Here is a 27,975-nt window from a genome sequence, read left to right on the forward strand (position 1 = left end):
CCTAGAAATGAGATTGTATTTATGAGACGAGTAACCAAGTAGGAGGTCCATGTATCTACCCTGTAAATGAACGTCCTGGTAAGGTCTTCAACTCACATTTTCCTGGGGGGAAGGAAATATGAAACAGACGAGTGAAGTAAATCTATTAATGACTGGGACATATGTACAGTGTGTAACAAACATTGAGGGTCTCTCAGTTTCTGATTACTCACCACTTAAATTCAGGGACTTGCTCATCCTAAGGGTGGGAGCACAGATACTCCCAAATTTGCATTTGTAATAGGTGTGAAAGGCATTTTGGGGGGGGGCGCCCCTAAAAGGGATGACCATCTCATTTTAATCAGAATTTACCTCCCAGCTGATCTTCAAGAACGACATAATTGAAGAACGAGAAGTTAATTATATGAAAAATATTTCTCTGGAAAATCCTGTGATGTGACACTGGTCTTAGGGGTGGGTATAAAGGTAGTGGGTTTTTCAGTTAGTGATAAACACTCATACTATAGAAATATTCAAAGGAGGCTCAGTCAGTTGAGCGTCTGACTTCAACTCAGGTCATGATCTCGCTCTGTCTCTGTCTCCATCTCTCTCTCAAAAATAAATAAACATTAAAAAAAATATTCAAAGGAGAACAGGTATGAAAGTCTGCTTGTTTTTGCAAAACAAACTAGACTTGCAAAGCTAAAGATATATTATCACTTTTCTGAGATAGATAATACTCAGGTTACAGTGAAATAGGAGAACTTCTTATAAAACTGTGGTTCACAAATCTGGCTAATATTACCAAATTCAATTATACCAAATATCCTATTTGAGAAAAATTTTGGAGGCCTAGAGAAAATATTAACAGTAGTGATCCCCTGGGGAAAATTTTGGAGTCTTTTACTTTTTCATTTACAGTTCTATTCAATTGTATTTCATTTATTTATTTATTAATCATTTTACAAATTGTTCAAAAAATTTTAAATTATTTTTTAAATGTTTTATTTATTTTTGAGAGAGAGCATGAGCAGGGAAAGGGCTGAAAGAGAGGGAGACACAGAATCCAAAGCAGGCTCCAGGCTCTGAGCTATCAGCACAGAGCTGGATGCAGGGCTTGAACTCACCAACTGTGATATCATGACCTGAGCCGAAGTCGATGCTTAACCAACTGAGCCACCCAGGTGCCCTGGGTTTTATTTATTTATTGACTATGATCAGGTACTACTTTAAATTGAAAATAAATTAGACAGGAAAAATTTTAAATCCTATATTTAGTAAATACTAATGCCTTGCTATAAGTGAAAGAAGGTCAGAACACAGTAAATTGATCTTGATAGAGGCTAGTTACTGAAGTATCCAAAGGACGTTGGTAAAGGGTAATTGTTCTACAATAAAAGCTTGAGAAAGGGATTCTGCATTTATGGGGACTCAGTGGATGCCAGTGCATGCGGTTGGTTAGATGTTTAGCCACTACATAGATTTTCCAATTGGAAGGAGTTCATAGTTTAGCAAAGCAACGGTTGAACAACGGTTTGTTGTTCATTTAGATTTTGCCTTATTTAGAATCCTGCCCCCAAATTTAAAATTAGAGAAAGGGGCTCAAGATAAAATTATTTTTCTGTTCTGTGAAAAGTAATAAAAACTCATTGACAGAAATGGTATTTCACTGAACATTTGCATGTTGGTTCTTTCGTTTTTTTGTTTTTTACATAATTATTTGGGATGCTGTAAACTGGAGTTCCTGGTTATGAAAAAGCCAAAGGCGAAAATGCCTTTAAAAATATTATAGATACAGGGGTGTCTGGGTGCCTCAGTCAGTTAAGCATCGGACTTCTGCTCAGGTCATGATCTCATGGTTTGTGGGTTCGAGCCCCACATCTGGCCCTGGAGCCTGCTTCGGATTCTGTGTTTCCCTCTCACTCTGCTCCTCCCCTGCTCATACTCTGTCTTTCTCTGTCTCTCTCAAAAATAAACATTAAAAAAATATATACATATATACTATAAGTACAAAAAAGAAACGAAAAGAAACGAAAGAGATCAGTGAGGTTTACCCAGGCCTCACCTAAGAGCAAAAATTCCAGTTCCTCTTCAGAGAATTACCTTCCCACCAACACCTGGGCTGCTCTCCCAGCTTCCTACTGCTGAGAAGAATGAGGGCCTGTATTCCCTCCTGAACTTACTGAGCTGTTCAGTAAGTAACTCCACAAGTAACACAGAATCCTGGCAAATTAAATGGTAGGTAAACATGGGAACAGGATACAGAATAAGTAAACATGAACAGGATACAGCTTTCTTGCAAAAAAAAATTTTTTTAAGCCAATATTTAACAAATGTTACCCCTGATGAAACACATTCATCAGTTGGTTTTTCAGACATTTTTCTGTTTAAGAAAATAGTTTACATTAAGTGTCTCAATATTAAATACGGCCAGCTTTGAAAATACACTTTTGTTCCTATGTTGGAGGAAAATACTTGTATAAGTTTATTAAACAGTTAAGTACTAGGTAAAACAGGGCTTGCTTCTGATTTCTGAGAGCTCTTTTGTGTTCCTACCGTTAAGCTTATTCTGGGTTCGAAATAGGGTTTGCGCGGTAGATAATGTTGTACGTGGTGCTAATGAGAAATAAAAGTAATTCTAGAAATGCCTAGGGAAAAACTTTTAATGATTCTTATGCAACACTTGTGAGTTTTGTCGTGTTAAAGCTCTGAAAAGTCTTTCACACAAGGTGCTCCTCATTTCCACTGCCGGCCCACCATGGGGCCGGCCCACCTAGATTCCACCTGTCTCCCCTTCCCAAACCTCCAGCTCCCGAAGTTTCCATTCCCGGAGGCGCAGGCAAGCATTCCTCAGCTAGGGGATTCCTCAACTGGCTCGGCCCGGCTCCACGTGACCTCCCCTAACACCTGTATACTGCCTTCAGCTCACAGCGCCCCCATCCCCTCCGCCAGGTACCGACCCAGCCCGGCTCCCCCTCCCCCAGGAGGTCACGATCCCGGTGCGAGCCTCGCTCGGGCCGGCAGGGGAGGGGCGAAGGCCACGGCCACGGCAGTTGCTCGAGCCCTTGCAGCCTGATTATCACATGACTGGACGGCGGCGGTAGCCGTGGCAGCAGCCGCGCCGGCTCTGCCGGCTCGCCGGGTGGGCTCAGTTCCGCTCACGCAGGAGTCGGGCGCAGAGGGCGGGGAAGGAACCTGCTGCCGCTGCGGTCGCCCAGTCGCTCCCGGAGCGCGCGGCGTCTCCCCGGGCCCGGCCGGCCCGCTCCATGCCGCTCCGTTGCGGAAGTGTAGCGGGGGGAGGCGGCGGCGGCGGCTGCACGGAGCGCGGGAGGCCGGGGCCCGGCCCCCTGCAGCACTAGGCTCCGGGAGCCGCGCGGCGCGCCCCAGCGGCCCGGCTGCCCGTGCGCCCGGCGCCCGCCGCAGCCTGCATGCCCCGCGCTGCGCTTCGTCCGGCCCCCGCCGCCGCCTCCTGCTCGCACCGCTGCTGCCGGGCGCCGGAGTAATATGCTCACCCGAGTGAAATCTGCCGTGGCCAATTTCATGGGCGGCATCATGGCTGGCAGCTCAGGCTCCGAGCACAGCGGCGGCGGCTGTGGAGGCTCGGACCTGCCCCTGCGCTTCCCCTACGGGCGGCCGGAGTTCCTGGGGCTGTCTCAGGACGAGGTGGAGTGCAGCGCCGACCACATCGCCCGCCCCATCCTCATCCTCAAGGAGACCCGGCGGCTGCCCTGGGCCACTGGCTACGCAGAGTGAGTGTAGCGACACCGGCGGCGCCCCTGCTCTCCTCGCGGCCCTTCCCCGCACGGTTCCAGCCCTCCTCTCTCCTCCTTCCTCGGCCTCAGGGCCCTCCAGGGGCTGCCGGCGTCCAGGCCTCGGCGGGGACCTCTTTACTTACACTGGCCATTCCTCTCCTTTCCTACTCCCCCTTCCCCCAACCCCAAGGACGCAGCGTCTCCAGCCCGGGTATGGGTGGTGGATGGTGGGTGGCAAAGCTGGACCGTGGGAAAGCTAAGGTTGCACGGGTCTGTGATTCCGGGGGCTGTGACACTTGGAAGAAAGTGCGTAGAACAGCTTTGCTGAAGTTTGAAACACAGCAGGGAAAGCTGGTATCTGCGCCCACCCTCCCCAAAAGCTTTGCGCCACCGCATGAAGTTTGTGGGGAAGAGTCAGGAGGAGCTGTCGCTGCGCGTGAGTGGGTGGGTGGGGGGCAGTTCGTGTGCAAGGTTACACATATGAGAAGGTCTCAGTTTCTCTGACTTAAGTCTAGGAGCTTGCTCGCTTCTTCTTTAGCGGGTAGTAAACCTCTGCGCGTTCGGTAAATGCCAGTACTGTTAACCCCAGTCCTCTGGGAGTGGGAACTTATTTCAGGTGTCTAACGATAGCATTTTGGTAATCAGCTTTGGCGATTAAGCGAGCGTTTGAGTGATTTACTATTTCAAGAACTGATTCAGTTAGGTTGACGACCTGGAGTGGAACTGGGAAAGGAGGGAGGATTTTAATGGCCTCCCCGCCTCCCCAGCTACTCCTCCATTGACTATTAATGACCATCTTATGAATGATAGGATAAGTAAGGTTTCTCCTCCTACTCATCGTTATGAAACTGGGAAATTGGGAAGGTGGCATTTAGGAGACCAGAGATCAGGGCTTAACAATGACCCGGTGGATGCACAAGTGCACGCAAAACCCCGGTGCCGGGCACACCTGCCCCTTTTCCTTTAACTCCATCTGCTCCATGATCTTGGCCCTCCCCTCTCCGCGAACAGCATCGCTCGCTGATTGGTTCACCCGGGAACCAATCGGCTCTCCCGACGCCTAGGCGCTTCGATGCTGACCCTGTTCTGGTGGCCCGGATACCCGCGAGCAGGCAGGGTTCCCGACGCTCCGGGTTCCGGTGCGAGACGGGGCTTGCAAGACGCTCTGCTTAGAGTCTCGAATTCTTTTTTTCCTTTCCTTTTCATCATACGACCTTTTCTCCGTGGGTTTTAATAGAAAAGGCGAATAAATAGGGAGAGACTACTGGAATATAAAAGATGGTGACAAAGCCCAGTGAGAAGGTTGGGTGCTAAAACAATAACCATTAACACATAATAAGGGACAAGCCTGGTTAGGGAATGTTGTGTGGGGGGGGGGGGGGGGAGTACCAGATAGCCTTATAATTTATAGGAGAATCTAAAGCAAAGATAAACACCTGTGTAAGGAAGAAAAGCCTGTTCATACATACCAAACACCTTTTGTTGAGTGAAATTAAAAAAAAAAATGTTTAAAGCCTATTTAGACGCACTGCAAGGCAAAACAGCTCGGAGGCATACTGTGTCCTACAATTGTGTGAGGTGGGGGACTTGTGCTTGCCAAAAAACCTGAACAACCCAGCCATTTGTCGCTCCAGTGGGATTTACAGGGTGAGAGCATCTGTCTGAGGGGCAGAATGACAAGGAGATAGTGAGAAAGTCATGAGAAGTAGGAAGGAAGATGTTATAACCCATGTGGAAGCTCTCTGGGCACGATAAAAGGAGGACCTCAAACGGGAAGAAAAGGAAAGGGGAATAAAAACCAGTTTCAGAATGTTTGGTTCCTATGGCAGGCACATGATATGCTCAGGACTGTAAAGAATATAAGGGAATCTGAAATGAGAGCTGTAGCAGGGATGGATGGGACCTAGGGGCTACACCTCCTCCTAGCTAGGCCTCCATTTCCTTATCTCTAAGAAGTTTGCCTTTTCCTAGACCCAGATGTGAGAGATGTTCGGTTAGAAGGACCCCTGTAAAAATCTTTAATTTTAAAAATCAGTTATTTTTTAAAATAAAATTTTTTTTATCTTTGTTTTTGAGAGAGAGAGCACGAGTTTTTGAGCACGAGTGAGCAGGGAAGGAACAGAGAGGGAGACACAGAATCCAAAGCAGGCTCCAGGCACAGAGCCAGAGATGGGGCTCAAACTCACCAACCGTGAGATCATGACCTGAGCCCAAGTCGGACGCTTAACCGACTGAGCTCCCCGGGCACTCCTAAAAACTACTTATTAAATGCTCACTGGGTTAAGTGGCTTGGACTTTTGATTTCAACTCACGTCACTATCTCACAGTTGGTGAGTTGGAGCCCCATACTGGGATCTGTGCTGACAGCGTGGGGCCTGCTTGGGATTCTCTCCCTCCCCACGCATAGTCTCACGTGTGTGCTCTCTCTCTCAAAAATAAATAACTAAACATTAAAAAATAAAGAGTGGATTAAAATATTAAAAATATTAGTTGTGAAACTAGTACATACTTGTGAATTCAAGCAAAGACCTGTACCTTTACACTCCCCCACTCCCTTTAGGGTTAGTAACTGTTTAGTGTTTGGTGTGTGTGCCTTTCTAGACTTCTTTGAATGCACTTATGAATATGCATCATGTGTTTCTTTTTTCTTCCCACGATAGACTCCTACTGAGTATGTTATTCTGTAGCATTTTCAGAAAACGCTATGTCATGGACTTTATTCCAAGTCAATACATACAGAATTGCCTCATTCTTTTTTTTTAATTTTTTTTTTCAACGTTTTTTTTTATTTATTTTTGGGACAGAGAGAGACAGAGCATGAACGGGGGAGGGGCAGAGAGAGAGGGAGACACAGAATTGGAAACAGGCTCCAGGCTCCGAGCCATCAGCCCAGAGCCTGACGCGGGGCTCGAACTCACGGACCGCGAGATCGTGACCTGGCTGAAGTCGGACGCTTAACCGACTGCGCCACCCAGGCGCCCCTGCCTCATTCTTTTAAAGTATATACATAGTACTAATAATAGCTAACAATAGGTGCTTACTGTTTAGTACTTTCACTGTTTGCAGCTTTGTATCATATCATTTGATTCTCACAACAACCCTATAAAGTAGGCAGTAGCATTTGCATTTTCTATAAAACAGAATATATATATATATATAACAGAATATATATGTAACAGGATATATATATATATATATATATATATATATATATATATAAAATAAGACACAGGCAATGAATGATTAAGCAATATATATATCTACATATATAAGCAATATATATGTAACAGAATGTATATATAATATAGTATATATAAAATAAGGCACAGAGGCAATGAATGATTAAGCAACTTTCCCAGAGTCCTACCACCTTAACAGAGCCTGTATTTGAACCCAAGCATGATTCCACAGCCCACAATTACCAAACTGCCTCCTTACAGGGTATTAAACTATGGTGCATTTATCTATACCCAGGATTAAGCACTGTTATCTTGTCCCCTCCCTTTGCCAGATGTCAGATGTACTGTACCACTTCCTCAAACCTTGAACTGTACTTACTCTTCCTGAAAACACACATCCTGAATGATCAAAATGTCTGAAATAGAGAAGGGGAGAGAGAGATCTGTAGGGCTATGATCAGACGCTGCTACCAGCAACACTGCCCTTTACTATAGTATCTCATGGAAGGAGGAATTCCCTTTGTTCTAGAAGGTACCTAAGAGAGAGAGAATTGGTAAAGAGATTGCTCAGAGAGTAGGGACCAGGGGGATGCTATGAATCAAGGTCTGAATCAGAAGGGGTTTGCTTACCCTTCCAAAAAGTGAGTTACTTTCAATGCCTTCCTGGGGAGGAAGAATTGGCATCTGGGTGTTTGAGCAGTTAGAGGACTCTAACTCTAGGGCTGACCTTTTGGACGATAGAAAAATTAAGGATAAATGTTCAATTTTTTGCCACTTCTTGTTAATCCTTTTCGAGCAGAGATTCTCTGTAGGTTATAGGCCTAGAGAATTAGCTTAAGAAATCCCTGTAAGACTTGAGGATCCAGAAACTGAAGACCCTCACTTATTAATTCAGTATTTATTGGTGTTGTGCTGAATGGAATTTCCTGGCTCCTCAAAAAGCTTTCTATTGTGGCTGAAGCTTTTAGCCACTTGATTAAGGGCTATATGCTAGGTTGTAAGACTCTGTAAGGTGTTACAGTTAAAAATAACATCCAGAGAGCTCACATCTTTTTTAAAAAAATGGATTAAAAAGTTTTCTTTTTTAGTTTGGCTTTGAAATTATGGATTTAGACTGTTAGATCTGCTCAGAGAGAGCCCATGGGAAACAACAGTTTGACCCAGGGACCCCCACAGGGCAGCTACTTCCCTTCTCTCTCCATGACTTTAAACTTTTTTTTTTTTTTTTTAAGTTAAGCTTATTTTTTTTGAGAGAGAGAGCAGGCCAGCAGGGGAGGGGCACAGAGAAAGGAGGACAGAGGGTGTGTGGGGCTTGAACTCATGAACTGAGAGATCATGGCCTGAGCTGAAATTGGCCGCTCTGAGCCCCCTGGGCACCCCTCTCTCTAAAACTTTAAATCCCACCCAAGTGGTTCCTGTGTTTCAGGGACGTGGAAGTTGGTTCATTTTTAATGGATTAGGAGCCCATTTTGACTTCTCCCCAGCTTGTCCAACCTTACTCTCATCAGTGGTCAGCTGGACTTACAGATACAAGTGGATATGGAGTTCATGCCCAAAACTACCGCAGCAGCAGAAAAAACCAGAGAACGTTTAGTAGTCTGCATATGAAAGCGTCACATTCACGTTTTTGTCGGGGATAAATTTTTGCTTGTACAGAAATAGGTAATTACAGCATTTTACTTGGGGTATAGCTACAACTATACAATTCTCTTTATTTGTGTTTATTTTTGAGATACAGAGCATGAACAGGAGAGGGGTGGAGGGAGAGGAAGACAGAGTATCTGAAACAGGCTCCAGGCTCTGAGCTGTCAGCACAGAGCCCGATGTGGGGCTCGAACTCACAAACTGTGAGATCGTGACCTGAGCCAAAGTCGGACGCTTAACCTACTGAGCCACCCAGGAGCCCCTCGTCGTCGTCGTCGTCGTCGTCGTCGTTTTTTCCCCCTAGTATCTTTCTTATAAAAGTGACCCAGGCATGGGTACAAAAAAAAAAAAACAAAAACTATTTTAAGTTCTTTGTGTCTCATAGTGTTCAAAATTGTGATGAAATAGCCTTGTGTAAATCCAGCAAATAGCCCACACGCATTTAGATTTGTTTTGGAATCTGTAGGCTGTTCCGCGGCCCCAGCTATTGGCACTAATTAACAATCACCAGTGAATCACGTTGGTTGTCTGTGAGGTTGTGATGACAGAGAAACCACTATTTCTCTCTTGATCCAAAGCTCAGAAATCCCCTGGCCTTTATTTTTTCTTCTGACCTCCTCTAGCACAGCCACCCCTCTTACACCTCTTAGCAGAGCTCCTGCCTGGGAACTTCCTGTTTAACTTTTGCAGCGGAAGAATCTTGAGGTTCTTTACTTCTTCTATAAAGATAAAAAGGAATGGATTGTGGAGGAAGGTGTCTCATTTAACAAAACTCTCCATAGCACTTACTTGCAGATGAATTAAAAGTTCAGAGTGGCCTAAAACATGTCACCTGCCTTTCTGGTAACCTGCAGAAGGTATTCATTTCCTATTTTAAAGCAGGTGGTTAAGCTCTCCTTCATTTTTCAGATTTAACACAATGAAGTCTTCTCCTCTGGGATGGAGCTTCTGGGCTGTCCCTTAGGAACCTGGATCAGTTTCCTTCAAAGACTAGTGATGCTTTTGGCAGAGGATTTAACCGTTCTGAGGGGTTGTGTTTATTCTGTGTTTCAGCTTCAGTTAGGTAGACATCTCTGATATTTTCCCACCACACAGTGCTTCCTAACTATGGTTATGGTAGTACCAGCTGATAAAACTGACTGCATCCTAGAATTGTTTTCTAAAAATATATTATTGAGGACAAATTTTTATTGAGATATAATTGACATTGATTTCAGATGTGTAGCATAATGATTCCACATCTGTATATATTGTGAAATCACACTAAATCTAGTTAACACCCATCGCCACACATAGTTACAATTCTTGTGTGTGATGAGAACTTTTAAGATTTGCTCTTAGCAACTTCAAATGTACAAGACAGTATTATTAACTGTAGTCATCACCCTGTGCATTACCTTTTGACCACCTTAATCCATTTTTGTACACCCTTCCCAACCGTTCACCAATCTATTCTCTGTATCTATGAGGTGTTTTTTTTTTTTTTTTTTTTTTTTTTTAAGATTTACACACATAAGTGAGGTAATATAGTATTTGTCTCGGACTTGTTTCACTTAGCATAATGCCTCAAGGTCCACCTATGTTCTCACAAATGGCAGGATTTCCTTTTGTATGGCCAAGAATACTCCATTGGGTGTATATATCTATACATGAAAGATATATGTATAAAATATATATGATATGTAGATACACACCCGCATTTTCTTTATCCATTCATCTATCAATGGGCAATTAGGTTTTTTTCCGTGTTTTGACTATTGTAAATAATGCCACAATGAACATGAAGATGTAGGTATTTTTTGAGTTAGTGTTTTCATTTCCTTTGGATAAATACCTAGAAGTGGAATTGCTGGATCATATGGTAATTAGATTTTTAATTTTCTGAGGAAACTTCCATACTGTTTCCCATAGTGCACCAATTTACATTCCCACCAACGGTGCACAAGGGTTCCCTTTTTTCCCCACATCCTAACCAGAGCTTGTTATTTCTTGTTCTTTTGATCATAGCCATTCTAACAGGTATAAGCTGGTATCTCATTGTGGTTTTAGTTTGCATATCCCTGAGGGTTAGTGATGTTGGGTATGTTTTCATGTTGGCTATTTGTATGTCTTCTTTGGGAAAAAAAAAATATCCATTCAGATTCTCTGCTCATTAAAAAAAATGAGATTTTGGGGCGCCTGGGTGGCGCAGTCGGTTAAGCGTCCGACTTCAGCCAGGTCACGATCTCGCGGTCCGTGAGTTCGAGCCCCGCGTCAGGCTCTGGGCTGATGGCTCGGAGCCTGGAGCCTGTTTCCGATTCTGTGTCTCCCTTTCTCTCTGCCCCTCCCCCGTTCATGCTCTGTCTCTCTCTGTCCCAAAAATAAATAAAAAACGTTGAAAAAAAAATGAGATTTTTAAAATTTAAATTAAAAAAATTTTTTTGAATGAGTTTTTTCTATATTTTGGATACTAACCCCTTATCAGATATATGGCTAGCACATATTTTCCTCCATTCAGTAAGGTCCCTTTTCATTTTGTTGATGGTTTCCCTTGCTGTGCAGAAATTTTTTAGTTTGAATAGTCTCACTTGTTTAATTTTGCTTTTGTTGCCTTTGCTTTTGGTGTCACACCAAAAAATTGTTGCCAAGATCCAGGTTGAGGACCTTACCACCTATGTTTTCTTCTAGGAGTTTAATGGTTTCAGCTAGCATTCAAGTCTTTAATCCATCTTGAGTTAATGTTTGTGTCTGCTGTACGATAGTGGTCCAGTTTCTTTCTTTTGCATGTGGCTGTCCAGTTTTCCCCCACACCACTCATTGAAGAGACTGACTTCCCCCCATCATGTATTCTTGGCTCCTCTGTCATAAATTGGCCATATATGTATGTATGGGTTTGTTTCAAGGTTCTCTGCTCTATTTACCTATGTGTCTGTTTTTATGCCAATACCGTGCTATTTTAATTGCTGTGGCCTTATAATATAGTTTGAAATCAGGAAGCGTGATGCCTCCAGTTTTGTTCTTCTTTCTCAAGATGTGTTGGGTCATTTGGGGTCTTTTGTGGCTCCATACATATTTTAGGATGGTTCCAGTTGTGTGAAAAATGTCTTTGGAATTTTGATAGAGGGACTGCATTGAATCTGTAGATTGCTTTGGGTAGTCTGGACATTTCAACAGTGTTTTTTCTAATCCATGAGCATGGAGTGTCTGCCATTTGTATTTTCTTCACTTTCTTTCATCAGTGTCTGATAGTTTTTAGTGACAGTTCTGTCACTTCTTTGGTTAAATTTACTTCCAGGTATTTTATTCTTTGGTGTGTAGTTGTAAGTGGAATTGTTTTCTTAAGTTCTCTTTCTGATAGTTCATTATTAGTGTATAGAAATACAACTGATTTTTGCATATTGATTTTGTATCTTGTAACTTGACTGCATGTGTTTATCCCAACAGGTTTTTGGTGGTCTTTAGGGTTTTCTATTTATATCCTGTCATTTGCAAATAGTGTCAGTCTTTGTGTCTCCCTTTCTGATGGGGATGCTCTTTCTTTGCTTTTTTTTTTTTTCTTTCTTTCTGCCTAATTGTTCTAGCTAGGACTTCTAGTACTGTGTTGAATAAAAGTGGTGAGGGACACCTGGGTGGCTCAGTCAGTTAAACCTCTGACTCTCGGTTTTGGCTCAGGTTATGATCTCATGGTTTGTGAGTTTGAGCCCCACATTGGGCTCCTTGCTGACAGTGTGGAGCCTGCTTGGGATTCTCTCTCTCCCTCTCTTTCTTCCCTTCTCCTACTCGCTCTGTCTCTCTCAAAATAAATAAACTAAAAAAAAAAAAGTGGTGAGAGTAGACATCCTTGGCTTGTTCTGGATCTTAAAGGAAGAACTTTCAGCTTAGCACCAGTGAGTAGTGAGTATGATGATAGCTGTGGGCTTGTCATAGATGACCTTTATTACATTGAGATACATTACCTCTATACCTATTTTGTTGAGAGCTTTTATCAGAAATGGATACTGAATATTGTCAAATGCTTTTTCTCCATCTGTTGAGATAATCATGTGATTTTTATCCTTCATTTTGTTACTGTGTATTATATCAATCGATTTGTGTGTATTGAACCATCCTTGGATCTCTGGAATAAATCCCACTTGATCATGGTGTGTGATCCTTTTAATGTGTTGTTGAATTCAGTTGGCTAATATATTGTTGAGCTTTGCATCTATGTTCAGGAGGAATATTGGCCTCTAATTGTCTTTTCTTGTGGTGTCCTTGTCTGGTTTCAGTATCGAGGTAATGTTGGCTTTGTAAAATGTATTTGGAAGTGTTCCCTCTTCTGTTATTTGGAAGATTGAGAAAGAAGGACAAATTATTTTTTAAAGGAAGGTGTCTTTTAATTGTAGATGTTTTGGTTGTTATTGGAGTTGTCTTTATGCTTTGTTCTGATTTGTCTAAATTTGAACAGAGGATTGATCCCCCCACCCCCACCCCCTTTGAATTTATGCCATTCTCTTTCAGGAAATAAACACTATTCACCTTCCATTCTCTCAGGGAAAGAGTGGCATTCCTACTGTGTGTCAGGTGTCAGATATGGGTCCTATTCTGGGCCCATAATATAAGACATAGTCATTGTCCTCAAGAAAATTTTTATGTCATAGTCTTTTCCCCTTTAGTGTCATTCTTTGAAATTAAAGTGAAATCACAGACTAATCAGGTGGTAAGAGGCCAGCATTGGAGAAGGTGGGTGCAGGGAGGTCATTTGTTTTATTTTTAATGTCTTAATGCTTCTGGGAAATTTCAAATCTCAGCATTTGAAATCATGGTGTCTTTAAGTCCTACTAAGGAAGTAAACTGTTCTTTCTAGCAAACATTGTGATTAGCTGTCAAGTTCTCTGTACCTGGAGGTCCCAAGACCTTTATATATATATCTATATAAAGGTATAACTAAAAAAAAAAAAATATTGTAACTCTTGTTAAAATGGTAAGGAATATGTTTTTCAAGACTGTTGCAATAGGGGCACTTTATTTTTTTTAATTTTTTTTTCATGTTTATTTCTGAGACAGAGAGAGACAGAGCATGAGTGGGGGAGGGGCAGAGAGAGGGGGAGACACTGAATCCGAAGCAGGCTTCAGGCCCCGAGCTGTCAGCACAGAGCCCAGCGCGGGGTTTGAAGATCATAACCTGAGCCGAAGTCAGACGCTCAACCAACTGAGCCACCCAGATGCCCCAGGGGCATTTTAATAGAGGAAAAGAGATCAGACTCAACTCCAAATACAGCAAAGAGAGCTGGGAATTTTAGCCAATGAGCAGCGTGAGGACGTTAGTGGGTGGAAAATTACTGGGAAGAGACCTCATGGGTAGGGGAGATTCTTGTGAGGGCAGGTCAAGGGCTTACACATCAAGGTAGGAGAGGAGATTGATATATGAAAAGTGATCAGATTTGACTGCTAAGTGGGAACCTAAAGAACCAAATCTATTATCTGCCATTACCAACATTTCATGTAATAAAGGATATTTAAAAACCAGAAGAGTTGGGGCACCTGGGTGGCTTAGTCGGTTGAGCATCCCACTCTTGATTTTGGCTCAGGTCATGATTCTAGGATTGTGAGATTGAGCCCCTATGTGGGGCTCCATGCTGAGAGTGGAGCCTGCTTGAGGTTTTCTCTCCCGCCCCCCCCACCCCGCCCCCGCCTTCACCATTTCCCCTGCTCTTTCTCTCTCACTCTTTCAAAATAAATATATAAAAATAGAAGAGCAGAGGCAAATAATCTCAGCAAAAAATAGTTTTTTAGTTTTTTTGAAAATGCTGTGATAATTGCTATTTTCCTAATTTTTCATAGACCTATAAGACCACATATTTTACCTGCCCTAGAGGACTCCTAAGGCATTTTCCAGTTTTAAACCTTGAGAGTTTCTGGGGTTCAGCTAAGAACCAGTATCTTTTCCAGGCTGAGGTCTTTCCAGGGGGCCTACTCTCATTTTTATTGTGATTACGGTTTTGAATTATTTTTCCCCAGCACTTGATTATGAAAATTTTCAAACATGCACAAAGTTGAAACCATTATGCACTTAGCACCCATAAGGCCACCATCCGGATTCTACAGTGCACATTTTGCTGTATTTGCTTATTCATTTCCCTAGCCATCAGTCTATTATTTTTAAGTGTATGTTTCCTTTAGTCCAATTGCTTTGATTTCATGCTATTAAGGTATTTTCTACAGTAAATTAAAAATTTGGATTGAGTACCTATGACATTCTCGAGAAAACCAGCAAACAATTGGGTCCTCACCCATGCACGGGGAGCCAATCTAGATTTAACTTTCATACCCTTGGCATACTACAAATGATCCCTCAGTCGGTATGCTTGCCATACCTTAGCATTCACATAACTGAGAACTTCAGATGGGGTCCAGCTGAAAATGAGAAATAGATGACCTATTTCTTTGCTGTGCTCCTGTTTAATTAAATCAGTAGGAAATTTGCTTAAAACTGAAGTTGTTGCTGTTGTCAGCTGGTGGCCAGTCAGGGGAATACGGTGAGGAGTAGTCTGTTTTGTTAAGACTTCAGAAGGTATTGCTTGAAAAGTGCTGATGATAAAGACACCGTTGTGCTGTTTTCCTTATTTCTGAGATAGATGTCTGCTAGGAGGCTTAGTACCTGCCTAATTACTCTTTTTTTCTGCGATGGTTCCATCAGTTGGGTTTTCTGGAATGTGAATCAATAGTGGTTTTTTTTTTTTTTTGTGGTTTTTTTTTTTTTTTTGGTTATACTGTTTCTGATTTATGTTTACAGCTGTTTATAGAAAACTAAGTGCTTACCTACCCATATTTTCTGTGCGGACTTTGTGCTTCCTTATTAGCGAGAATAATGATGCCACCAGTTAGCATCTGTATAGCTCTTGATGCCAATTAAGGTCCTGCCACGTAGACTTAAATGTAAGCATCTGTTCTCCATGTTTAATAGAAGAGGAAAACGAGGCTCTGAGAGAATCCAAGTTACTTTAGCATCTCCTACAGTCCCACGATTCTGACGACCATCATGGAATCACTGAACCTGATCATTCACTGTGTGAAGTTACTCATTAATAAAAAGACATCTTTGTCCTATAAACAAAATGTCAGAGAACAGAATAAAGAATACATTTTATTACTCAAAGGAAATTAATACGGCTTAATCACCAGGTGGCTTTAAATTGCATGTTAGCACATCAAGTTTTATACAAAAGGATGCTTTTCAAAGCTTTAAAAAATAGTTCTATTGAGTATAGTAGACTTTCTTAGTATATGTGCATGTCCTGAGAACAACAGTCCAGGTCTTGCCAAATTACCATCTTAACTACAAAGTGCCTTTTTTCATATTTTAATTTTTTGCAAACCCTATAAATCTTAAAAGCAGCCTGTACATTTTATCTGGTGGTATTTTTCTAAAGTTAATCCTATGTTGCACCATCAATAGCTACTTAGAAGTGGGTAATAAGGAATTTGGGATGATGGGGCACAAATCATGAGTCAGGTTTTATAAGGGATGCCCTCTTAAAATTTACTTTGGGGGTCCTATTACCTAAGTTCTTTACAAAGCAGAATCAAATTTTAATTTTTTTAATGTTTATTTTTAGGAGGGGCGGGGGAAGGGAGGGAAGGAGGGGCAGAGAGATCGGGAGACACAGAATCCAAAGCAGGCTCCAGGCTCTGCGCTGTCAGCACAGAGCCCAGCAGGGGGGCTCAAACTCAAGAACTGTGAGATCATGACCTGAGTCGAAGTCGGCTGCTCAGCTGCTCAACCGACTGAGACACCCAGGCGCTCCCAGAATCAAGTTTCAGTGGGACTTTTTTCAGTTACTGGACTTTGGGGGCAAGGCTGGAGCACCAGTGTGGCATTTGTTTGCTGGTCCTTGGCCCCGTGGGCTCTTGCAAGGGCTGTCTTGTGGCGCTCTTGCGTCTGTGACTTGCCCGAGTCAGGCCTAATGGAGCCTTGCGGGTAGGGGTAGTGCCATTAATCATCACAGGGCTGCGGGGTGGACAGAGAGATCAATTGCTTGCCAAGCTGAGAGGTCCAAAGTGGTTCGTGTGCTCTACTGTCCTTTCAGCAGGTTGACGAATAAACATTTAAGCTATCAAAAAAAGATGCCTCTTTACCATATGACCTTTTTCATTTAAGTATAGGAAGAAAAAAATCTCCAGTGACTATATTGATCATTTTTTTAAATAAAAATGTTGTGCATTATTGAATTCCTGTATTTAAGTGGTCTGTGGTGTACTAGTAGCCATTCTGTGCTTTTTCGAACGTTGACAAATTATGTTTAGAACACACAGCTGGTGAAAATAAATGTTTAGTAGGAAGCACATTTTAAGGTACAGTGAATATGAAGAGCACATAAGAGGATGTGAGGGGTGGGAGGGAACCAAACTGGTATTGCTGTAGAAAGAACTAATAAGAGGATTTTTTTTAATAGAAAAGAGGAAATAACTACAATATTTTGTTGCAAATAAATAGCCTACGAGGACGAACTCTCAAATGCATGCTTGGGAAAAGCAGAGAGCCGTTCTGTCAGCCTTTTAGGATGGCGTTCACCCTGTAGAGTAGGGTTTAGAGTAGAGCCAAAGAGCCAGATTACGCAGCATCTTGGCGGCCTTCCCTGTGACCATTACTAATGGGGCCATGCTACCCTGTTGTTAGAACCAGGTGTCCAGAGCTGGGCCGGTGATGCGGCACAGCAGCAAATGGGGAGAAAAGAGTTGGCAACCCGGACCGCAGCAGCTGGTACTTAATTTTTAAAATATCCAGGTGTCAGATGGGAATTACATGGGCCCATAGTTGAAGCCCTGCCTCTCCTCCTGTCCCCATGTTCCAGCTTATGCTGTCAGTGCCGACAGAGGCCACCTGGCCCTCTCCCACCGGGCATGCCACCTGAAGCCCTGCCTGATGCTTTGCCCCCACTGAGAGGCACCACGGGGTGTCCCTGGGCTTCGGTGGAGCCCTGAATTGCATCCAGTTCTGGTTCCCAGCCTCCTCACTGTCATGCACCCTTTTATTTATGTATTTTTCTTGGCTGTATCCCTTTGTGAAAGATTTTAACTAGCCACATCATATCTTTTCATCAGCAGGAAGGGGGAGTGTGATGATGATCACGTTGAACTGGTAACGTTTCGCCCAAAAGCAGAGGATTAACCGTTGTTTCGGTTAATGTGTGAGTCCTTACTGTCCACACTGTCCTCCATTTGCTTCTTTTGTACTTCAGTACTTAGAGCAGTTGAGGTTTCCTCTTGCTACCTTCCCAGATCCCTCAGGAGCCTGGACCACAAGCTGAAGCTCTCCCACCAGGCTTGGCGTCTGCACCAGCCCTGAGTTCGCAGATGGTGTTTTCTTTAGGATTCAGATGTGTAACACCTTCCTTGAGCACGTCATTTCCAAGTTTCTGATGTCCTTTTCCTTGTTGAAAACTACGTTTTAATGGTTTTCTTGGCTCGCAGAGTGCTGCAAGTTGCTGGAGAGGCCTGATACTTGTCAGCTGCAAGCTTAATTAAACTCATGCTGAGAATATTATCCTTTTTTTTCTAGCAGAGTTTTGACCCTTGGGCAAAAATTTATCTTGCAAAAAAATTTCTATCCGCTAACTACGAGTGAGAAGAATTTAAAAACATCTTTAGCTATCTATTAACCTGTCAAGATGGAGAAAGGCCTTGATGAGTCAGGAACACAGAGTTAATTTTTTAAAATAATCTGTTTTTTTTTCCTCCTTGCAGACTGGATATGCATTCATTGTATCACTTCCAAATTCCCCTAAGTACTATGAAGAATATAAAAATTATCCATAAATCCTATTACTCATAATTAACTTCAGTTGAGAATTTGTATATATCTCTACATATTTGTATTTATAAAATGGGATAATTCTACATATGGATTAGTAGTTCTTTCACTGCAAGTAAAGTGTCCATGTCAGTAAATATCATACTCTGTCATTTATAATAGCTGCATTATATCCCATTTATGGTTTTAACATTCTTTTTTTCTTGGTAGTAACTTTTTTTTTTTTTTACTATTAAGAATCCTGAGATGAATATCCTTTTAGATCTATATCTATATCTGTATCTATGATGATATGTGGAGCCCAGTGTGGGGCTTGAACTCACAACCTTGAGATCAAGACCTGAGCTGAGATCAAGAGTTGGGTGCTTAGCCAACTGAGCCACCCAGGTGCCCCTAGATAAATTTTTGTTAAGCCATAATTTGAAAGGTGACATTTTTCTGGGGAAAAGGTGCAAATTGGACTTTTCCAGTATTTCTAGTGACATTATTGAATAGTTTGAAAAGACAAATGTTTTGATTGAAAATTGTATTTGAGAAATGTTAGTTATGTACTTTATATTAAACTACTTTACCAAAGTAGTGTTTTGGTAAGCCAGGCTTACTGATTTAAGAAACATTATTGCTGCTTTTTTTGTATTTAGGATTGAGGTTTGGAAAAATGACCCTTTAGGACTAGCATAAGACCCTCCTGTGAATGATTCTGTCTTCAGAGCTAAAAACACTCATTGGCTGTCATGCTTTTAAGAGATAATCAGTGACAGCTCTTGATTTTACTTAGTTGTTTTAACTTTTAATGGATAATCTTGAGGGAGTGTGGGCATTGTCCTGTGTATTTTAATTTCTCCAGTGCTTAATATAGATTCCTATACATGAATGCTCCAATATCACATGGACCAGAAGTAGTGGACATAATCTATAGTTCATCTAATTTCAAATGAAAGGAAAATCACTGTTGTTCTATAGGCTAATTTCAAAATATGTGCCCAACTTCTGGGAACACAACAGTTAATACAGCACTTGTACATTTCATTTATCTGTCTGCTCCAATGTTTGTTGGAGGTATTCATGGTATTCTCTGCATCTGGACTTCTCTATGCGGAAAGAAGGGAAAAACATACCTAGCTTTCTGACTCAGTGGCCTGTAATGGTAAGTCTATCTGTCTGGATGCTGAGTTCAGAAATCCATTGAAGTTTCTGAACATTATCATTGCTTTCTCTGACCCCATCTGCTCAGCTTTTTTTCTCTACTTTACTTTCTTTGTAGTATTTTGGGTATATTCATAAGGTGACTGCTCATGAATCCTTTCTCTGTGCACAAGCTAAGGCCTTATTGAATTAGGCACAGTCTAATCTATTTCATCTCTGGATTGGATAATTTATGCTAAGATTTGCAGTTTGCTTTTGAATCAGAAACTCGAAGTCACGCAGTTGGCCCATTTCCATCTCTAACTCCAAGCCACTAAATTCTTATTTAAAGTTATGTACATGTCAATTTGAACTAGTTATTCTGTATTAAATTTTAACTTCATTAATTTCTATTCCTATGTTGGTACTGGTTCTTAGGCTGATCCCGAAGAGCTTCTTGTTTTTTGTCAGCTATATATAAAAATGATATTTACTGGAAGTTACAACTGGGAAAATTTAAAAATATTTATAATTTCAGTTCATTTTTAATGAAAAATAACCCTATTTTGCAAAACAAAAACCAGCTTAGTAAGAGGAGTGGTTTCCCTATTCACTTGTAAATCTCTCTAGTAACTGGCTTAATAGAAGACAGTTGGATTCTTAACAGCTTATGCATTGAATCTGTTGTATCATCATGCTCATGGGTAAACAGCACTTGGACTCAGTGAGAGAAGGGGAAACACCATAGCATATGGTGAAAATCGTTTTAACCTCATGTATCTCTTGAAAGAGTCCGGGAGACTCCAGCCATACTCGAGAAAGGCTGGTGGGGGGTATAGTCAGCATAACTTTTTATCTTTTTTTTTTTTTTTTAAGTTTATTTATTTTGAGAGGGAGGGAGAGAGAGAGCGTGCACAGGCACAAGAGCGCAAGGGAGGAACAGAGAGAGGGAGAGAATGAATTCCAAGCAGCCTCAGCACTGTCAACACAGAGCCTGATGCAGGCCTTGATCTCACAAAGTGTGAGATCATGACCTGAGCCAAAATCAAGAAGTGGATGCTAAGCTGACTGAGCCACCCAAGGACCTCTCTCTGTGATTTTTTTGAACTGCATTTTACAGGTAGAGAAACTTAGTCCACTTTAAAAAAGTTATGGTTGGAATATAGTTTTTCCAGTTCTTTTTTTTTTCTTTTTTTTTTCTTTTTTTTAACATTTATTTATTTTTGAGACAGAGAGAGACAGAGCATGAACAGGGGAGGGGCAGAGAGAGAGGGAGACACAGAATCTGAAACAGGCTCCAGGCTCTGAGCTGTCAGCACAGAGCCCGACTCGGGGCTTGAACTCACGGACGGTGAGATCATGACCTGAGCCGAAGTTGGCCGATTAACCGACTGAGCCACCCAGGCGCCCCAGTTTTTCCAGTTCTGACATACATGTTTGTACTGATTCTGGAGTTCCCTTTCCACACTTTCTATGGTATTTCTAACAGATGTGGGGAGTATTTTGTCTTCTCCAGAGGACCTGTGTGTCATGTGTGTTTGGGCTGTTTAAGACTACTGGACAGTTGAGGGTTGTATGACTCATTTTTAACATAATAAAAACTGTAGGGGCCAGGATTTGCTATAAAATATAAATCTTTGGAGGTTAGAGTGGGAGAGAGCCAAAGCGTAAGAGACTCTTAAAAACTGAGAACAAACTGAGGGTTGTTGGGGGGTGGGAGGGAGGGTAGGGTAGGTGATGGGCATTGAAGAGGGCATCTTTTGGGATGAGCACTGGGTGTTGTATGGAAACCAATTTGACAATAAATTTCATATATTAAATATATATATATATATATATATATATAAATCTTTGGTAAAATACAAGTCTTAAGTTGATGGTACTTCTGGGATTAAAAAAAAATTTTTTTTTTAATGTTTATTTTTGAGAGAGGGAGAGGGGGGAATGGGGGAGGGGCAGAGAGAGAAAGGGAGACACAGAATCTGAAGCAGGTTCAAGGCTGTGAGCTGTCAGCACAGAGCCCGATGTGGGGCTCGAACCCATGAACCACGAAATCATGACCTGAGCCAAAGTTGGACGCTCAACCGACTGAGCCACCCAGGTGCCTTGAAAGGGATTATTTAGTAGTAGCATGGTACTGGACTTTTGTTTGTGTTTTTGGTTTTTGATATTGTTACCACACATTTGCCATACACGTCACAAGGGCAAAGGAGTGAACGATGCAGAGGTTTTAACCTTAAATGGCTTACACTCTTGTTAGGAAGATAAATTCATAAAAAGATGAAAATCTATGCGTGGTGCGAAGAGGAGTAGGGTGTTCTGGGAGGGGATTAGTCCTTTGAAGAGGCAGCTTGAGGTCGTCTTGGCTCTTGTAACCAGCCTGTGGCTTCAGCAAGCTGGTTCGCTGTTTTAGCATTCATTTGGCTTATTTATAAAGTTAGGTCTTTGCCTCTGGCTCCAAGGTGCTGAGAGAGTAAGTATAAGTAGTAGCATAATGGAAGTTGTGTGCTGATTAGTTTGTTTCAGCTGACTTTGATGTAGGATACTTGTGTACGGTTCACAAAAAGTAAAGCTTTACCATTGCCTTATTTGCTTTATCTTAAGTCCTTGAGGGATCTGTCGGCTGAATTTGCATTTTAGCAGAAGGTGGAAGTGAATTGAAAATTTAATTACATTTGACTTCATGATACAAACTTCTAGATCCAACAAAGGGATAAACCAAGAATGATACGTATAGTGGCAAGTCAGCCTCTCTTCTGGGGAAGTTGCCTGCCCTCTCCAGCCTATGGGGCACTGAAGGAATAAATGCTAAGCACAGGTTGTAACATTGTTTCTAGGGAAAAAAGAAAAAAAAAAAAACACCTTAAGGGGCATCAGGTGGCTCAGTCAGTTAAGCCTGTGACTTACGCTCAGGTCATGATCTCCTGGTTTGTGGGTTCCAGCCCCGTGTCAGGCTCTGTGCTGACAGCTCGGGGCCTGGAGCCTGCTTGGATTCTGTGTCTCCCTCTCTGCCCCTTCTCTGCGTACACGCACTCTTGTGTGCTCTCAAAAATAAATAAACATTAAAAAAAAAAAATTGACAGCCTACATGGATTAAAAGGGACTAGAGTTTTTGGGTTTTTTCCCCTTGAATTCTTTTAAGAGTAATGATGCAGTTACTGTATCTGTCCAGAAAAGTTGTGATTTGAAGTGTTTGGAAGGAGAAATGTTTCAAAATTTTATCAGTGAAGCAGGTAAAATTAAGGTGGTGAGGATTCCATTATAATTGGTTCCCATTGCTTCCGCTCAGTCCTTTTCTGAGGCATGATTCAGTTATAGCCAAACTATAATTTGCAAAGTATGTGGATGCCTGTGTCTATAAAAAAGTGTTTTTTGTTTAAAAAATTTTTTTTAATGTTTATTACTTTGAGAGAGAAAAAGAGCATGAGCGAGGGAGGGGCGGAGAGAGAGGCACACACACATACAGAATCCAAAGCAGGCTCCAGGCTCTGAGCTGTCAGCACAGAGCCCAACATGGGGCTTGAGCTTGTGAACGACGGGATCATGGTGTGAGCTGAAGTCAGTCATGACCTGAGGTGAAGACAGTCGCTTAACAGACTGAGCCACCCAGGCGCCGCTGTTTTTGTTTTTTTTAATGTGAAATTGGTTGAAATCTCTGGATCCTTCCAGAAAAAAAGGAATGAAGATCAGAACCAATTTTGAATTTAGTCTGTCAGCCTGAGGGTGGGTGACCTGAGGACGTCTCCGAAGTTCTCAGAGTTGTGCTGTCGCTTGGTGCAGAGCTAATGTCCTTTGCTTTGGCAGTTAAGTTGCTGTGGAAAGCAGCTGTACTTGATGTAACTTTAATCAATACCTTGTACTTCTCTGTGGCCCCATAGCTACGGTACCGCTCTATTCTGCTCAGCATCTCTGGCCTAAGAGTAAAGGACACAAGGTCTTGCTTGAAGGTTGGGTTTTGAAAACTCATGGAAGCCAAATTATATTTTAAAAGCCCTGGGAAGCTTGCTACTTGAAATGGGTCACCGCAAGCACCTGTTTTCTCCATGTTGGGAATAGTTCTGTTAATCAGTGTTGGTTCTTTCTGAGTTGAACTTTCCTGGGCCATGTGTTTCTAAAGTGGAGGATAACTGGTGGTATGTGCATTTCGAACATTAACCAGCAGCTGGCCAGCTTCCGTAGCTTGAAGGTTTTCAGGATGAGTGGTTGGGATTCTGCCTACCTTGGCTTCCTCCCTAAAGTTCTTTTTGCTACCCTTGTAGGATAGATTTATTTCACTTTTCACATCTTTATTCATACCAGAACTGCTTGAGCTTCCATTCCTACTAGGGTTCTTCTCATAAATAGGAACTATTCAAAACCAGCTCCATTAATGTTTCGTCACCAAAGAACGCATGCTCGCAGCCTTTGAACTTAAATCACATAGCCTTTCCTGAGGTACGTTTATGTTTATCTCAAAGCAGTGATTTACCTCACTTATAGAGTTAATTGTACAGTTTTATAGGAAGCTAGTTCTTCCACAAAACATGGCTGGTTAGGTACTGAGAAATTGAAGGGCGAGTCATCTCTATTTCATAGCATGTGGCATTCGAGCTTCTTGGAGTATGTTAGAGGACAGACGCCAGAAGCGTTACATTATGTTATGTTAGTCAGACAGCTTGATTGTTAAAATTATATTTATTAAAAAAACTCCCTTCAGTGGTGTCCATTTTTAATAAGTCATGCTGGGGGCAAGTAAAGCAGATGATTTGAGCTAACTGGGTAAAAAACGAAGTTAATTTCAGTTTTCAGTCAGATAACAGTTATTAAATTCCCACTGAATATAAGCTTTTCAAGGTTGGGGGGGGGGTCTCTGGGTGGCTCAGTCGGTTAAGCGTCCGACTTTGACTCAGGTCATGATCTCACAGATTGTGAGTTGAAGCTCCCTGTGTCCCCGCATCCGCCTCTGTGCTGACAGCTCGGAGCCTGGAACTACCTGCTTCAGATTCTGTGTCTCTCTCTTCTCTGCCCCTCCCCTGCTCATGCTCTGTCTGTCTGTCTCTCTGTCTCTCTCAAAAATAAACATTAAAGAAAAATTTTAAAAATGCATTCCTGTGTTCAAGAATTTCACAGGAAGGAGGGAAGGTATTATGTGTGTAACTATATAGTACAGTGATCTGCTGTGATGAAGGAGGTGATGAAATGCAGTGGAGCCCAGCAAGTCAGAGTGCGGGTTGAGAGAATGGGAAGGGGATTAGCAAAGTTGACACAGGTGGGTACTTGGGAGTGCTGGTGGAGGAGGTGTGTTAACTAGAGAGACAACAGTGTGATTAAATACAGGGTGGTGTGGAAGTGACCATTTCTGGGAATTCAGGTAATTTTTTATGACTATTGGTAGGTATTCGTTTGTAGAGCCTCCTCAGAGAAATCCCTCACCTGGAGCCCAGACCACCTGGCACTAGACAAATAATCGTGCTCCCTTCTTACGGAAGGAGTGGGTACTGAAAAAATTTTGATAGTCTTTAGGCCTGCCAAGCATGGCCTCTGGAACCTCCCTGTGAGATTTGGGCTTACTTTCCTTTATTGTGAAAGGAAGCTGTCTGAATGATGCTTTTGCATTTGGGAATCCTGCCGGGCTACTCTTGGGATGCTCTGCATTTTGTGTTTGGGGAGTAGAGGGAAAACGAGAGGGGCATTGCTTCTCACGTAAGACCTGGTGGAATGAATGGAGGTCTAAGGTGAATTCACTATGGACTACAACTTTTGCTACAGGAAAGAATAGAATGGGGAGGCATATATTGTCTCATTTGCTGGTAGGCTGGCCTGGATATGTTCTGCAGAAGCTCGGTGCGGTCTGTGCCACTATCACCTTGTGATTGTGTCACCAAGGAAGGAGAGCTCCTGGAGGTCCTGCCCAAAGGCACAGGGCTGCAGACCTGCTGATCTAACCTGCCTTTGACAAGACCTAAAGGGCCACCAAAACCCTAAGCCAGTTTTTCTTTCATCCTGGGATTTCTGATTCATGGCAATCAAAATCAAAGTAAAACTTATTCCAGAGGGTGCCGAACTTTTTTTTTTTTTTCCCTTAGCATCAGATTAAAAAAATCAACAAAAGTGCTGAGAGGGACAGGGCTGAAAAGGTAGATGACGATGAGGATTGTGAAGGCCCTTTTATGTCACGATCAGGAACTTTAAGAAGCAGCAGTGAGCAGTCACAGGGAGTTTTATTTTTATTATTTTCTTAATGTTTGTTTTTGAGAGGGAGACAGCATGAGTGGGAGAGGGCACACACAGAGGGAGACACAGTATCCGAAGTATGCTCCAGGCTCTGAGCTGTCCACACAGAGCCTGACGCGGGGCTCAAACTCACAGACTGCAAGATCATGGCCTGAGCTGAAGTTGGATGCTTAACTGACGAAGCCACCCAGATGTCCCAGGGATTTTTTTTTTTTTTTTTTAGTAGGTGTTAGGAATGACATGAAAGTTATATTTGGGAAAAATAATTGGCAGGTGTGGGAGAGAAACAGGTGAAGGTGAGGTGTGATGTTGAGATGAAAGAGGGGAGAGCTGGGGGCTTCTAGACGTAAAACTGGGAGGTTGTGGGGACTGACGGGGAATGCGGAGGCATGTGGTGGAGACCTGGAGTGGAGTGCTCATGCTTCTCTTGCTGGCTTGTCTGGCCTTGCGGGAGGCTTATACTTTTCTGCCCCCTTTTCATTTGGGTGAGCCCATACAGCCGGGTCTGGCCAGTGTTTTGTGAGCACAAGTGAAGTGTCACTTCCAGGCCGAAGCATTTCACAGTCACTGGAAAACCTTCCGGCCTTGTCTTCCTCTTGTACAATAAGGAGGAGGCTGTGCGTCTCAGATGGTCCAGCCACAGGTTGGTGGGGCCTCCATCAGTAGAGTCCCTGTTGGGGCAAAGGGGGTGGGTAGCCTGTAGAGTTGTTCGTGTCTGCATTGATCAACATTTTTTGTATAAAGGCACTAAGATTCGGAGAATGTTTATTCTGGCGGTATGTCCTAGCCTGTGCTGACCTACTGCGTGGTGGTTCTTGGTAGCAGCTGCAGTGGAGAAGTGTGTTCCAGGCTACAGAGGAAAAACAGCTGCAACCACGCTGGGTTAGAGTTAAATGGGTTTCTTTGTAGGGTTTCTTAGAGCTCTAAAATGTTTATTTTGAGAAAGAGAGCAAGCAGGGGAGGGGCAGAAAGAGAATCTCAAGCAGGCTCTGCACTATCAGCACAGAGCCGGACGTGGGGCGTGAACCCACGGACCGAGCCAAAATCATGAGTCGGACGTTTAACGGACTGAGCTACCAAAGCAACCCTAGAGCTTTTAGTACACTGAGGTGAATCTTGAAACTCCAAGCTGGAGGAGATGATGGATTGCTTCCTAAGCCTACCTGACTACGAACTTTCATTTCCCTCTCCTTTTTGGATAATATTTTGAAGAACACAGTTAAGGAAACAGTAGATTACACAACTTTAAGGGTCTAGGTGTGAACTGTGTAAACCAAGAAGAGTCCTTGAAGGATAGATTTGAGGGAACGTTTGAAGGAAGGAGTGGACTGACTGGATATTTAGAGGAAGAATAAGGAGCTTATATTGTTTCAGTTACACCAACTCGTTTCTAATTGATTTCTTACCAGTCTCCACAGTGCCTTTCCAGACCTTTGTTCCTTTGCGCTATCAGTCCTGTTCCTGACCCCCTTTGTGTTGGCAAGAGGCTGTGACTTTGTCTCCTTACTGAATCTCTTTTCACAAGCTCCTTTTCCAGTCCACCTTGGGACGTCCTCAACACCATCCCTTTTTTATTCCCTGCTGTCTCAGATGGAGAAATGTTCTGCCAAAAGTGTTAAACCCACCCGCCCCCATCACATACATTCATACCTTGTCTTCCATTTCCTCCATTTGTTATTTGTTTTTCCTTTCCGTTGCCTGCCCTTTGTCTATACATGTGTTAAGTCATTGCTGTTGGGTCAAACAACACATTCCCCATTTTCTAGCCATGCTCCCTTTTCTTAGAAATCTCGCTTAAATACTGGTGGGGGACCCAAGCCCTCCAGACCTCTCCACCCCCTTCTCTTAACTCCGTTAGCAGTTTTTTTCCACACGTGCTTTCTTTGGAATTTGGATTTACCTTCAGCCGTACCTCTCTCTCGAACTCTTCACATGGTCCCCTCTGCTGTGACCATCCCTTCACTGTGCCTGTCTGTATCGTATGCTCTGCATGAGTCTGAATTTGTATTTGTTTGAAAGGTGAGTGTAAATTACAGGAGTCGGAGACGACATGGTAGATACTCCGTGCCCATGTATCATTCACAAGCTAATGGTTTTTGACAGTCCCAGGTGGAAGCAGCTGGATAATGTTGAGACCTCACTGTGCCTGATACCTGTGAGCAGCTGGGCACCAAATCTGCTTTTAGTTTCTGGAGCTACACAGGTCTGTTAATAAAATTCGGTTACATGGTTTTTCTGGGAACATAGATGTGTTCTTGTCCAATTACGTTATGGGAGATTCTTTTTTGGTGAGTTGCCATACAATGAGGAA

General features: G+C 42.6%; 1 protein-coding gene across 3 annotated transcripts in view; it reads left to right on the forward strand.

Annotated features, from left to right (window-relative positions):
* The first annotated feature begins 2,975 nt into the window (after positions 1–2,975).
* The window catches only part of PPM1H (protein phosphatase, Mg2+/Mn2+ dependent 1H), a 262,320-nt gene continuing 237,320 nt past the window's right edge, over positions 2,976–27,975 (forward strand). Inside the window, exon 1 of one of the 3 annotated variants that reach the window (XM_058742160.1) lies at positions 2,976–3,728. In XM_058742160.1, the coding sequence (XP_058598143.1) occupies positions 3,484–3,728 (245 nt within the window). In that variant the 5' untranslated portion in view covers positions 2,976–3,483. The remainder of the gene's footprint in view (positions 3,729–27,975) is intronic. The other 2 variants (XM_058742159.1, XM_058742158.1) reach the window with 2 other exon arrangements.

Source organism: Neofelis nebulosa, chromosome 8 (genome assembly GCF_028018385.1).
Source record: "Neofelis nebulosa isolate mNeoNeb1 chromosome 8, mNeoNeb1.pri, whole genome shotgun sequence".
In the NCBI taxonomy this organism is placed as follows: Eukaryota; Metazoa; Chordata; class Mammalia; order Carnivora; family Felidae; genus Neofelis; species Neofelis nebulosa.